The following is a 13,660-nucleotide window of genomic DNA, read 5'->3' as shown; positions in this document are numbered from 1 at the left end:
TGGAGTTGCAAAGAGTCAGACACAACTGAGCAACTGATCATGCACAGCATATGGTGGGTGGTAAAGAATGAATAACAGCATTTGAGTGCTTAGTTGGAAGCAGGCAATATGAGAAATTTTTACAGGCAATTTCACTTTTAAAAAATTTTCTCTAGGCCAATCTCTATTATCATATAAAACACTGTATCTCTCCCTCTGCTGTCCTGACAAGGTGTGAGATGAGTTAACTCATGTCATTAAATATGCTTGAAGGGGCTGTCACTTGTCTGGTGGATGGGGGTGGTGGCTTCACGCCTGGTGAGAGAGAAGTTTAGGAAATCACTTCTGTTCTAGCAGACTGGATGGTGATGATGAGAACGTGGTGTCACCAGCGCTGGGACTTGACGAGCGTGGCTGAGTACATGTGGAGGTGCTGGGGCATCTGGGCCCAGTCTGAGAGAGACTCGGGGAGGAGAGGTGTCTGTGCTCACCTTTGAAGGCTGAGCAGAAGGCAAGAGGAAAAGGAAAGGAAAGGAGTTCCAGGAGAGGGTTCCCTATGGGCAAGGGCACAGAGGCACAGGAGAGCCCAGTGTGGACCTCCAGGGTGGAGGGAAGCGGGGAGGGGGAGAACAGCCCTTCCATGCCAAGCTAAGCCCACCAGATCCTGCTGCAGCAGGGTCTAGGATTGGGAGGAGCCTCATAGCCTCTTGTACTAAATGGGTCTGGTGCCTTGAATCATCCATCCATCCATCCATCTGTCCATCTGTCCATCCATCTGTCCATCCATCCATCCATTCATCCGTCCATCCATCCATCCGTCCATCCATCCAGCCATCCAACTGTCCATCCATCCATCTGTCTATCTGTCCATCCATCCATCCATCCAACTGTCTATGCATCCATCCATCCAACTGTCCATCCATCCATCCATTCAACTGTCCATCTGTCCATCCGTCCGTCCATCCGTCCATCCATCCATCTATCCATCCATCCATCTATCCTTCCATCCATTTGACAGATTATTCCAAGGTCCTCCTGGGTGCCTTGCTGGGAGGTAGGAATGTAGAAATGATATGGGCATGGTCCTCACCCCCACCACTCACTGTCCATTGGTAGAGAGAGATGGCTCACCAATGAAAGCCAAGGCTGTGTATAAAGTAGTGTTTTAGGGCTGCCCTTAGGATCCTGGGGAAGACAGAGGAGGGTGCCTCACTTAGACAGAGGGTAAGGGAAGGCTTCCTGGAGGAGGAGGTAGGTATCCAGGAGGTAGCCAGGGTCTCAGAAAGCAAGAGAAGCCAGTTGAGCAAGGAGGGCCCTGGGAAGAGGAAAGAGCCAGGCTCTTTTGCAGACAGCTGCTGGGGAGCAGGACTGGGGTGACAGAGGAGATGAGGGCAGATGAGCAGGAAGCAGCTCTCAGATCTTGTGGGGTAAAGCCCAGAGGGGTTCTCATGCTCCAGGTGGCCCTTCCAGATGTCTGACTCATGCTGCAGAAAGATCATGACCCAGAACATCCAGTTTGGTTGCCAAGGAGCCTATGAGACTGTCTGTCCAGGACAACCCTGTCTGGCACTGGGGAAGGAAGGTCTCTGCCAACACATGACCCCAAGGAAGAGATTTCCACCTCCTGCCTGGTCAGCATGCCTGGTAGCAACTCCTTTTTGAAGTTATTGTCTGTCAGACATGTGCTAAGTTGCTTCAGTAGTACCCGACTCTGTGTGACCCCATGGACTGTAGCTTACCAGGCTCCTCTGTCCATTGGATTCTCCAGGCAAGAATACTGGAGTGGGTTGCCATGCCCTCCTCCAGGGGATCTTCTTGACCCAGGGATCGAACTCAATGTTTCTTGCATCTCCTGCATCAGCAGGTGGGTTCTTTACCACTAATGCCACCTGGGAAGCCCACCAGCACACTGATGTTGCCTTTTTCTAGATTTGTGGGGACGTTAAGACCTTTGGCAGGTGACCACCACATGTGATTTCCATTTAGGAATTCATTTTTGAAAATTGCAAATTCTTATTGACCACTGTGACCTTGCCCCACACTTCCCATAGGGCTGAGATGAGCTCTGAGCAGTGCAGGGGGCAGGAGGAAACCCCAAGATCCTGGGATCCGATCCCAGCTCTGCCTTCGCCCAGCTGTGAAAGCTTGGGCAGCTTCTTCATTGAGATTTATGCCTCGGTTTCCTCATCACCATTAAAGGAAAAGATACCACTTTCATAAGAATTAGCTATGGCTCCATCCATCCCCTGCACAAACAGGCATTTACTGAGCACTTACTATGCTCCGGGCACTGTTTGCAGCACTTCAAGTGCATGTCCTATTTAATCCTCACGATAGCACTGGGCAGAGGGTAACCATCCCATTTTAGACATGGGGCCCTGAGGAGCAGAGAGGTTAAGTGACTTGCCAAAAGTTTCATGGAGGGTAAGTGGGACATTCAAGATTCCCACCAGGTGGCTGGCTCCAGTGCCCCTGCTGGTACCCATGGGCATCCATGTGGTAATTGCACAGGTGTCTCACAGGGCCATCCCAGCTACCCTGAGCGGGAGCCTGAGAGCTGGAGGGGGCATCTTTGGAGTTGTTTAGTGCAATCTCCTCTATTCCACAGATGGGTAAACTGAGGCTCCAGGGGGACGGATCTTGCCCAAGATCATACAGCTCATTAGTGACTTCCCGACAGGACCAGAAGTCAGGTCTCTTGTTTCCCCGTTCCTGGTCCCCGCCCGAGTCCAAGGACCCATTACTAACACCTTTCCCCAAGGGCACTCAATAGCTTCAAATCTGAGATGCCCTTGGGAACTCCACACCACAAAAGTTGCTATAGACTGAACAGACTTCCCAAGCCAATGGTCCCAGAGCATGAAGCTGAAAGCCACGCCCATCCTGACCTCCCCGGGGAAGGGACAGGTGTGTCCTCTCACCTGCAGGATCAGCGTAATGGTGAGGATCCCAAAGAAGAGGGCCATCAGCCCAAAGCCGCCGATGAGGAGGGGTCTCCGTCCCACGCGCTCAATGACCAAGCCCTGGGTTGGGGTCAGAGAGAGATGGTTACTACTCCCCTTCTAGCAGCGAGTGAAGGGGACCCATGGTGCTGGGGGACCACACTGGGGTCATGGTTAAAGGATGGCTCTGACCTGGAGATCCCCAGCCGCTTCCTCCATGGCCACAGAAGAAAGTCACAGTTCGTGAGCACTGGCTGTGTGTCCATACATTCACCTTCCTCCTGATCTTCCTCATTGCGGAGGATGGTTTATCCTCAGAGGGGACGTAGTTGCCCAGCCCTTCTCCCACCTTGGGAGCCAGTAGGCAGGCAGAAGGCAATTGCTCTCTATTCCTCTACACTGTGTGTTGTGGGTGCCCTAGGGGTAGACTCCCAGGGCGTTGCGCTGGGGTGGGAGTGGGCAGAGAAGTTCCCGCCTTCTGCCTCTAACTGGCCCTGAGTCAGTCAATGCTTCCGTGTCTTTGTCGCTCCTCTTTCCTGACGGTGGTGGGTTAGTGTGGGTGATTGAAGCTGATGACCATTCATCAAGCACCCATAATGTGCCAGGCACAATCTTGCTGTGTGTCCATTCATTTAACTGTCACTAAAACTTCATGAAGTATTTTGTTACCCTCCTACACTGTTGGCGGGAATGGAAATTGGTGTAGGCACTATGGAAAACAGCATGGAAGTTCCTCAAAAGGCTAAAAATAGAGCTACCATATGATCCTGCAATCCCACCCCTGGGCATAGAGCTTTTTGGCTGGTTGTTGTTCAGTTGCCAAGTTGTGTCCGATTCTTTGCAGTCCCATCGACTGCAGCACGCCAGGCTTCCCTGTCCTTCACCATCTCCTGGCGTTTGCTCAAGTTGATGATCACTGAGTTGGTGATGCTATCCAACCATCTCATCCTCTACCACCCTCTTCTCCTTTTCTCTTCAATCTTTCCCAGGATCAGAGTCTTTTTGATGAGTCGGCTCTTCGCATCAGGTGGTCGAAGTATTGGAGCTTCAGCTTCAGCATTAGTCCTTCCAGTGAATATTCAGGGTTGATTTCCTTTAGGATGGACTGGTTTGATCTCCTTTTTTTTCTGGAGAAAATTCTAATTTGAAAAGATACATGCATCCCAATGTTCATAGTAGCACTATTTACAACAGCCAAGACAAGGAAGCAGCGTAAGTGTCGTGCCCAGATGAACGGATAAAGATGTGAGAAATATATATATATGTATACATACACAATAGAATATTATTCAGCCATAAAAAGAATGAAATAATGCCATTTATAATGCCATTTGCAGCAACCTGGACAGACCTAAAGATTATCATACTAAGTGAAGTAAGTCAGAAAGAGAAAGACAAAGATCATATAACATTGCTTATCTGTGGAATCTAAAATATGATATAAATGAACTTAATAGAGACAGACTCACAGATGTAGAAAACACACTGATGGTTATCAAAGGGGAAAAGAGGTGGGAGAGAGATAAATTGGGAGTTTGGGATTAGCAGATACAAACTACTACATATAAAATAGATAAACAAAAAGGTCTCACTATAGAGTACAAGGAACTAGGTTCAATGCCCTGTGATACACCATAATGAAAAAAAAAAAACATGAAAAAGAATGTGTATGTATAACTGAATCACTTTGCTATATACAAGAAACTAACACAACAGTGTCAATCAACTATACGCCAGTTAAAAATTATTTTTAATTTAAAAATTAAAATAGGTTCTATTATTTGTCTGATTGTATAGGTAAAGAAACAGACACAGAGGCTTTGGAAACCTGGTTAAGGTCATGAGGCTGGCAGGAGGCAGAGCGGGCATCGTCTATAATCTTTCCTGGTCTGTAAGACGTTAATATTTTCCCCAGCAGAATAGACAAAGCTCCACTTGGTAAGAGCACATGGATGCACCTGGATGCTCAGCACCTTCCTCCCTGTACCCTGACCCTCCTCCTCCCTTGAAGTCTAGGAGTTTCATCTTTGTTTTCCCAGAACCCAGAAGACCACCTAGTAGGCGTGGAGCCAACATTTGTTGATGGAGTGAAGGTTTATCTTTGTAAGGCAGGTATGATGGTTCTCCTTTCTCAGAGGAGAGGGAGATGAGGATGGTAGGTTTACCCCGTGGGAAGCCAGGCCCAGTGAGAGCCATGGAGGAAGCAAAGATCAGCAGTTGCTGGGAAAGTTCTAGAGAGAGAGAAGGGCATGCGTCTAAGTCACCTCTCCTCTCCAAGCTTTCATGAGCTGAGTCCATCAAAGGGGAGGACCTGAGAGGGGCTGCCAGGACCAGAGCAACATGGTGGGAAGCTGGGTCCCTGGGAGGTGGAGATGGAGAAGTTTGGGAACACCCGGGATCAGAGGTCCAGCAAGATTATGGAATTTGTCAAAAGTCACTCAGAGCTACTCAGAGATGAGAAAGAGGGGTAAATGCTCTCTCACGCCCAGGGATGTTTGAAAAATAGCTCTGCTCTTGAACTCAGTCATTCACCTTTTGGATATTTATCCTAAGGAAATAGACCTTTGGTCCAAACTTTATGAACAAAGATTTTCATCATAGTGTTGGTTATGTGTTCGTTGGTTTCAGTCATGTCTGACTCTTTGCTGTAGTCCGCCAGGCTTCTCTGTCCATGGGGTTCTTCAGGCAAGAATACTGGAGCGGGGTAGCCATTCCCTTCTCCAGGGGATCTTCCCAACCAAGGACCGAACCTGTGTCTCTTATGTCTCCTGCAGTGGCAGGCATGTTCTTAAGGAAATAGAAATCTAGAGGTCCATCAACAATTGAGTTATTTAAACAAATACTGGAACATCCCGATGATAATTGTGTAGGGATTCACATATTTTTAAAGAATTTAAAATAACAGGAAAATCTTCAGGATACACTTTTAAGTGAAAAGAGTAAGGCATAAAGCTGTAGAGACATCAACAGTTTTGTAAATTGCAGCTATATGAAACTAACACATTCTGGAAAAATAGATGCTAAAATAGTTTGTAATGGCAAACTGTGGTTGGGGGAATAACGTGTAATTGTGATTTTACTTATTATTTTTCTGTCTTTTCTAAGTTTTCTGCAATAAGTTTTTTAAATGAGTAGCCGTGTATCTTTTACTTCCACCTAGTTTGTTTACCTTTTTCTACTTCATATGCAGCGCTCCCATTACATTTAATTTATGTTTTCCAGTTCCTCAATCTCTTTTTGTTTTTTGGATGTTCTTTCTCAAGCCTTTCTCAAGTGTAATAGAAAAGCTTTTGTATATGTATGTAATATGTATAATATATATATTTTAGGAAACTCATGAATTTTCACTTAAAAAATTGATATGTTGATTCCACTTGTTTGACTTAGTATGAATAGAATGCTAAATTTCTAATTAAAAAAAAAAACAGATATGCAACAGGCAACAAAGGTTTACCATATAGCACAGGGAGCTATAGTCAGTATCTTATAATCACCTATAATGGAAAATAATTTCAAAACTATTGTATGTGTATGTGTATAACTGAATCACCTTGCTGTGCACTTGAAACATTGTAAGTCAACTATACTTCAATAAAATATACATACTAAGGAAAAAAGAATTTGATTAATTAATGTACTTTTAGCTGTGCTGGGTCTTTGTTGTGCATGGGCTTTCTTCTGGTTGTGGAGAGCAGGGGCTAGTCTCTAGTTGCATTGCATGGGCTTCTCACTGAGGTGGCTTCTCTTGTTGCAGAGCATGGGCTCTAGGCATGCAGGCTTTAGTAGCTGCGGTGCATAGGCTCTGTAGTTGTGGTGCAAGAGCTTAGCTGCAGTGTAGCATGTGGAATCTTCCCAGACCAGGAATTGAACCCGTGTCCCTTGCCTTGGCAGGCAGATTCTTAAGCACTGGACCACCAGGGAAGTCCTACGATGAACTTTTCTAAGTTAAAAAAGGGTTAAAAGATTTAACTAACACTTGAAGATGCAAACCCCTACCCCCTGAGTCACCAATCCAGTCTTTACTCTTTCCCAAGCACCCATGATTTTCAATACCTGCACTGGGAAATTTTCAGCACCCTGTCCAATCTAAGGATGTCATAATTGTTCTTACACTTGGTGGGGTCAAACCCAAAGTCACAGCTGGCACTGGAAATGCAGGCTGCTCATAAGTGGACCATCTGGGGGCTTGATCTCATAAGCATCTTAGAGGATTCATTTAGTGTAGCCAGAGACAGAGTGCAGACGTGACTGGAGGTGTTACCATGACAACCATCACAGTCACCGGGAAACGCTGAGGTCGCTACACCGAGACTGACGCATTGTCACGCCTGAACCTGCCACTGAGTTCAGCGTTTCAGATATTTTCCATTATTTGTATTTTTTCATTTTAGTTTCTTTAAAAGCACAATCGTCGATTTCAGAGTCAGGAAGTGTGCCCCAAGCACAAAGCAGTTGAGACCCACTCTCATACCATCATGCCAACATTGACGTGCTTTCGGGCGATCTGGCTGCTTCTTTTCACTGAAGTTTCTGCACAAACCAGGAACCTAAGCCAAAGTAAAGCTGAAAACATCGTCTTTGATTTGGGAACAGTTTGTAAATGGTCTAGGAAGATGCCAAGGAAATGTCTGTAAAACAAAGAAAAGATGGAAACCCTCTCCATCCTAGTGGGAAACAGGGTCAGTCTCCAGGGCTCTCTTCCTCCTTCTTTAAATAGCACTGAAGCGCCTCCTGTCAAAAGGGATTAGAGTAAATATGGTATTTCCACTCAACATGGAAATCATTAGTGAAGACATGAATTCAAGGTGAACAGCAGCCTCTGAAGGCTACTGGTGTCAGCTAGGGATGAACTGTTAGCCTCCTGATGCTTTAAAGAAAGTGTCTCTGGGGACTCCTGAGCCAGGGTAATTCATCTATTCAGCAGCCATTGACCTCCACCTGCTGCCCACTCCATAGCGCTAGGATCAGTGGTGGAATAAAAATGGTAAAACTTTTTTTCTTGTTAGATTGATGTGTAGTTAGATTCAATAAAATGTACCTGTTTTAAATGTGCAGTTTGGTAAGTTTTGCGAGACTTACACACTCATAAAGCACTGACTACACCAAGATATGGAACATTTCTGTCATTTCAAAGTTCCCTGGCCCCAAGCAACCGCTAATAGCTTTCCACCAGTATAGATTAGATTAGTCTAGATGAGATGATATTTCCATACTGGTTATCAACATACTTTTGGGATTCACCTGTGTTGTATACCTCTGTAATTTATTCCTGTTTAGTGCTCAGCAGTATTCCATTGAATGGATATACCAAATTTGTTTCTCCATTCATTAGACATTTGGGCTATTTCCAGTTTGGGCTCTTATGAATAAAACTGTTATGAAGATCAGTGTTCAAGTCTCTGTGTAGATGTGTGCTTTGATTTCTCTTGGGTAGATATTTGTGAGAAAATGGCTAGGTTGTATGAGTAAAACTTGACAAGAAACTGCCAAACTGTTTTCCATTTTAAAGTCCCTCCAGCAGTGTACTAAAGTCCCAGTTACTCAAAATCTTCATTACCATTTGGTACTCTTCTCCATTTTAACTTTAGTCATCCTTATGGTGAGTTGTGGTGTCTCATTATGGGTTTTAGCTTTAATTGCCCTGATGACTATTGGTGTTGAGCAAATTTTCATCTGTTCAAGGTGGCTTCTGATATTTTCTTTCGTAAAGTGTCTATTCAGTTTTCTGACCTTTAAGGGTGTTGTTGGTCTTCTTACTGTTGAATCATTGAGAATTCTTCACATACTCTGGATTCAAGTCCCATGTGAATGTGTACTTTGTGAATATTCCCCAGTCTGGCTTGCCTTTCCATTCCATTAACACTCTTTTAAATAGTCACAGCTTTTGCTTTTTAGAAAGACTCATTAATTAGTTAGCCTGCATTAGATCTTGGTTGCAGCACGTGGGATCTTCATTGTGTCATGTGGGATCTCTCCTTCTGGCACAGAGACTCTCTAGCTGTGGCACTCCAGATCAGTAGCTGTGAGCTTAGAGGCATATGGGATCTTAGTTCCCTGACCAGGGATCGAACTCACATTCCCCTCACTGTAAGGCAGTCTCTCAACCACTGGAACACCAGGGAAGTCCCCAACTCTTACTTTTGCTTTTGATGAAATCCAATTGGTCAATTAAAAACAAGTTTCATCACCAGAAATTCACATCAGTTCAGTTCAGTCTCTCAGTTGTATCTGACTCTTTGTGACCCCATGAACTGCAGCACGCCAGGCCTCCCTGTCCATCACCAACTCCCAGAGCCTACCCAAACTCATGTCCATCGAGTTGGTGATGCCATCCAACCATCTCATCCTCTGTTGTCCCCTTCTCCTCCTGCCCTCAATCTTTCCCAGCATCAGGGTCTTTTCCAATCAGTCAGCTCTTTGTATCAGGTGGCCAAAGTATTGGAGTTTCAGCTTCAACATCAGTCCTTCCAATGAACACCCAGGACTGATCTCCTTTAGGATGGACTGGTTGGACCTCCTTGCAGTCCAAGGGACTCTCAAGAGTCTTCTCCAACACCACAGTTCAAAAGCATCAATTCTTTGGCACTCAGCTTTCTTTATAGTCCAACTCTCACATCCATACATGACTACTGGAAAAACCATAGCCTTGACGAGATAGACCTTTGTTGGCAAAGTAATGTCTCTGCTTTTTAATATGCTGTCTAGGTTGGTCATAACTTTCCTTCCAAGGAGTAAGCGTCTTTTAATTTCATGGCTGCAGTCACCATCTGCAGTGATTTCGGAGCCCAAAAAAATAATTCACATAATATTGCACAATTATGTTTCAATTTAAAAATTGGTTCATATTTCTTGCATCCCATCTAAGAAATCGTTGCTTACCTCAAGGTTGCAAAGACTTCCTCCTATTATCTCTTCTAGATGTCTTATAATTTTAGCTTCTATGTTTCAGTCTATGGTCAATTTTGAGTTAATTTGTATGTGTAGCATGAGACAAGAGTTGTTTCCTTTTTTTTTTCGATGTGACTATCTAGTTTTTATGGCATCATTTCTTAATAAAGACTATCATTTTACATTAACTTACTTTGGCACCTTTTGTATTTCTGTACTTTATTCTACCCCATTGATCTGTAGCTATCCTTATTGTCAACACCATGCTACCTTGATTATGGTCTAGGGAACACCATTACAGCACTTACTATGTACCAGACATAGTTCTAGACACCTTTATATATAGCAATAACTTAATCTTCATAATATCTCTATTATGCTATTAGGGTATTTTAACACGGTATGCTACTATCATCCTCTGTTATATCTAGAAATTGAGGCTCAGAGAGATTTAGCAGCCTACCCAAAGTCACACAGAGGCAGAGCCACCATTCAAGTCCAGGCAGTCTGGTTCCAGAGTCTTGCTCTTAACCCCCGTACTACATTACCTCTCCTCACTGTCAGTAAGACAAAGTAACATCTAGAATTTTGAAAAGAATGTACACACTTTCCCAAAGCTTTCTTTCCTTCATTGTGGGAGGCCCTGGCACTGGGGCACAGAGGAGACACAGGAGTCCCTGCCCTTGGGGAATGGATGAGTCGAATTGTGTCCTCCCCAAAAAGGACAGGTTGAAGGCCTAACCCCTGGTATCTCAGAATGTCACCTGATTTGGGAATAGGGTCTTCACAGAGGTAACTGGGCTTCCCTGGTGGCTCAGTGGTAAAGAATCCACCAGCCAACGCAGGAGATGCAGGTTAGATCCCTGGGTCTGGAAGATCTCTTAGAGAAGGAAATGGCAACCCACTCCAGTATTCTTCCCTGGGAAATCCCATGGACAGAGGAGCCTGGTGGGCTCTAGTCCATGCGGTCACAAAAGAGTTGAACACAACTGAGCAACTAAACACTAACGACAACAACAACAGAGGTAATCAAGTTCAAATGAGGTCCTTAGGGCCCTAATCCAGGATGACTAGAGTCCTTATAAAAAGGGAAAAATGTGCACACAGGGAGAAGGCCATGTGAAGATGAAGGCAGGGATCAGGGTGATGTTTCCACAAGCTGAGGAAAGCCAGTGATTGCCAGCAAATGTCCAGATGCCAGGGGAGAGTCCTGGAACAGATCCTCCCTCGACCTCAGAAGGAATCCACCCTCCAACACCTTGTTTCAGACTTACGACCTCCAGAATGGTGAGGGGTCTGTGTCTAAGCCACTCAGTTTGTGATACTTTGTTATGCAGCTGTAGCAAACCCATACAGGGAGCTCAGGTCTGATGGAGAGCAGGGCTTAGCATATTGTCTGTTAAATGATGAAGCGAATGAAGAAAGAAGGAAAGGGTGGAAGGAAGGAAAAGAGAGCCTAAAAGACAGGAAATCCTGGCATGCTACAGTCCACGGGGTCGCAGAGTCAGACACGACTGAGTTACTGAACAATAACAACAAAAAAAATTTCATTTATTTCAAATGTGACTCAATCAAAGCTTTCAAATCCGACTTAATGTGTCTTTACAGTATTTCACATACATTGTGCATGCTCAGTCGATTCAGTCATGTCAGACTCTTTGTGACCCTATGGACTGTAGCCTGCCAGACTCCTCTGTCCATGGGATTCTCCATGCAAGAATACTAGAGTGGGTTGCCAAGCCCTCCTCCAGGGGATCTTTCCAACCCAGGGATCAAACCCGAAGCTCCTTCATTATAGGCAGATTCTTTACCACTGAGCCACCAGGGAAGCCCTTCACTTACACTACTTTATACGAACTTTATAGGTCAATCTTTGTCTATATTGTGTTGCTTGTTTGCAGCTACGTGTCTAGGGTTTGAAGAACTCAGCAGTTGGTAGAATTCCTGACATCTCAGGGTTGGCAGGGCCCTGTAAGAGTTCACTAAGCAGACGCAATGGTAGAGAATCCACCTGCCAATGCAGGAGATGCCAGAGATGTGGGAAGATCCCCTGGAGAAGGAAATGGCAGCCCACTCCAGTATTCTTGCCTGGGAAAATCCCACAGATAGAGGAGCCTGGTGGGCTACAGTCTATGGGGTCACAAGAGTCGGACGTGATTGAGCACACATATAAATACACCATGTTCTTTCTGTCCTATTCCAGGCCGGGCCCTTTCTGATCCTGCTGGGTCCTGTGGACTCAGCGTTTGCCTGGCCTGACTTCCTGCTCCTGAGCAGCCATGTGCGCTGACTGTGTGCAGGGCTTCAGAGAGAGGAAGCGCTGTTGCCGGGGTCTCAACCTCCTTCAGAGCACCTGATCTGACTGCTGGGGGGCAGAGGACGTGGATCTCAGCCAGAGGCAAAGCTTTCCATCTACTTAGCAGATGCTCCTTTCCCAAATGGCTGTAATTGAGTCTCACTCAATTAAGTAACTATGTTCTGGGTGCTTATTATAGACTGGCTCTTAGCCTAGGGGAACCCATGCAGACCTGGGCTGCAGAAATCCAGCTTGACAAAACTGTCATCATTTCTTCAAACATACTGTATCACACACACACACACACACACATACACACACACACACACACACACACATGCATGCACACAACATGAACACTGGAGCAAGATGCCTCCCAGACAGAGGCTAGCACCCCAGTATCCCAAATGGTTGTCCTTGCTCTTGATGCTTGGGGATGGTGGGGTCCCTGAGGAGCCCTTGCCACACCAACAATTAGTGATGCTCTAGACAGAAGCTGGATTATTGGTTAGGCTTTAGTTATGGAAGGATGGGAGAAAGGAACACAGGATGTGTTTGTTATTATTGCTGACTTAGCCCTCTTGCCGAGAAAGGAAAGCCAACACAGACTACATGAGAAAAAATGTCAAATTTCCATATTACTTTTAACTGCTAGGACTTCTGTTTTAAATATGCAAGCGCGCTAACCTAATCTTTGCCTTCACAAATCTCGGTCTGAAAAGAAGCAGAGGCCTTGTAGAGCTATGGTTATCTGCGCATTTAAGTCCATGTTCAGAAGACAGGGTCTCAGAAATCATTTTCTACTTGAAAAAGGCTCTCTCTAAATTGTGTGTTAAAAATAATTCACTGAAACATAAATTTTGTTTGGAAAAATGAAAGTCGCCAGTCGTGTCTGACTCTTGGCAACCCCATGGACTATATAGTCCATAGAATTCTCCAGGTCAGAATACTGGAATGGGTAGCCTTTCTCTTCTCCAGGAGATCTTCCCAGCACAGGGATCCAACCCAGGCTTCCCACATTGCAGGTGGATTCTTTACTAGCTGAGCCACAAGGGAAGCCCTTTGTTTGAAAATTTCTGTCTCAAAGATGAATGTGTGTGAGACAGGTATCTCTGTTTGGGCCAAAGGTATGAGCAATAAAGAAGGTAACTTTCAAAATGATTGTTATTCCAGGGTGGCCAAGTGATCCTTAAGTATAATAAATTCAAGTGGTCTTGAGACATTTCAAGCAAAGGGCAAAGTCAAACTTGGATGGGAACCCGCTGGAATCGCAGCAGAGGTTGCCAGCAGACCAGGCTTCTCCAGGTTTTCAAGTCCTGGGAGGACCTTCTCCTCTTGAGTCACTTTAGAAACGGCTTCAGGCCAGAGCTTCAGTAGCTTCTAAGGGAAACACTTCTCTCCCTCCTGCCTCTCTGGGAAAGTAAAATTTGGATCTTAAGAGGTTTATGATCATAATTTAAACTATTCTCAACTTTGGGCAAATGGGAAAAAAAAAATAGCTCATAAAGGAGTTGAGAAAGAGTGGCCAGCGGACTTGGGAGTCAGTGCTCCCACA

General features: G+C 45.2%; 1 protein-coding gene across 4 annotated transcripts in view; it reads right to left on the bottom strand.

Moving 5' to 3' along the window:
- SLC2A9 (solute carrier family 2 member 9) overlaps positions 1 to 13,660 on the bottom strand; it is a 203,679-nt gene that overhangs the window by 63,548 nt on the left and 126,471 nt on the right. For all 4 annotated transcript variants that reach the window (XR_014053398.1, XM_081489056.1, XM_081489147.1 and 1 more), the window contains one exon: positions 2,901 to 3,002. Coding sequence is in view for 3 of the 4 variants with exons in the window: in XM_081489056.1 (XP_081345182.1) it covers positions 2,901 to 3,002 (102 nt within the window). In the remaining variant the exon portion in view is untranslated. The remainder of the gene's footprint in view (positions 1 to 2,900; positions 3,003 to 13,660) is intronic.

This window comes from Giraffa tippelskirchi, chromosome 1 (assembly GCF_054371585.1).
Source record: "Giraffa tippelskirchi isolate mGirTip1 chromosome 1, T2T-mGirTip1v1.2.pri, whole genome shotgun sequence".
NCBI classification, from domain to species: domain Eukaryota; kingdom Metazoa; phylum Chordata; class Mammalia; order Artiodactyla; family Giraffidae; genus Giraffa; species Giraffa tippelskirchi.
The sequence above is the reverse complement of the archived record's forward strand: the minus strand, read 5'-3'. Positions and strand labels throughout refer to the sequence as shown.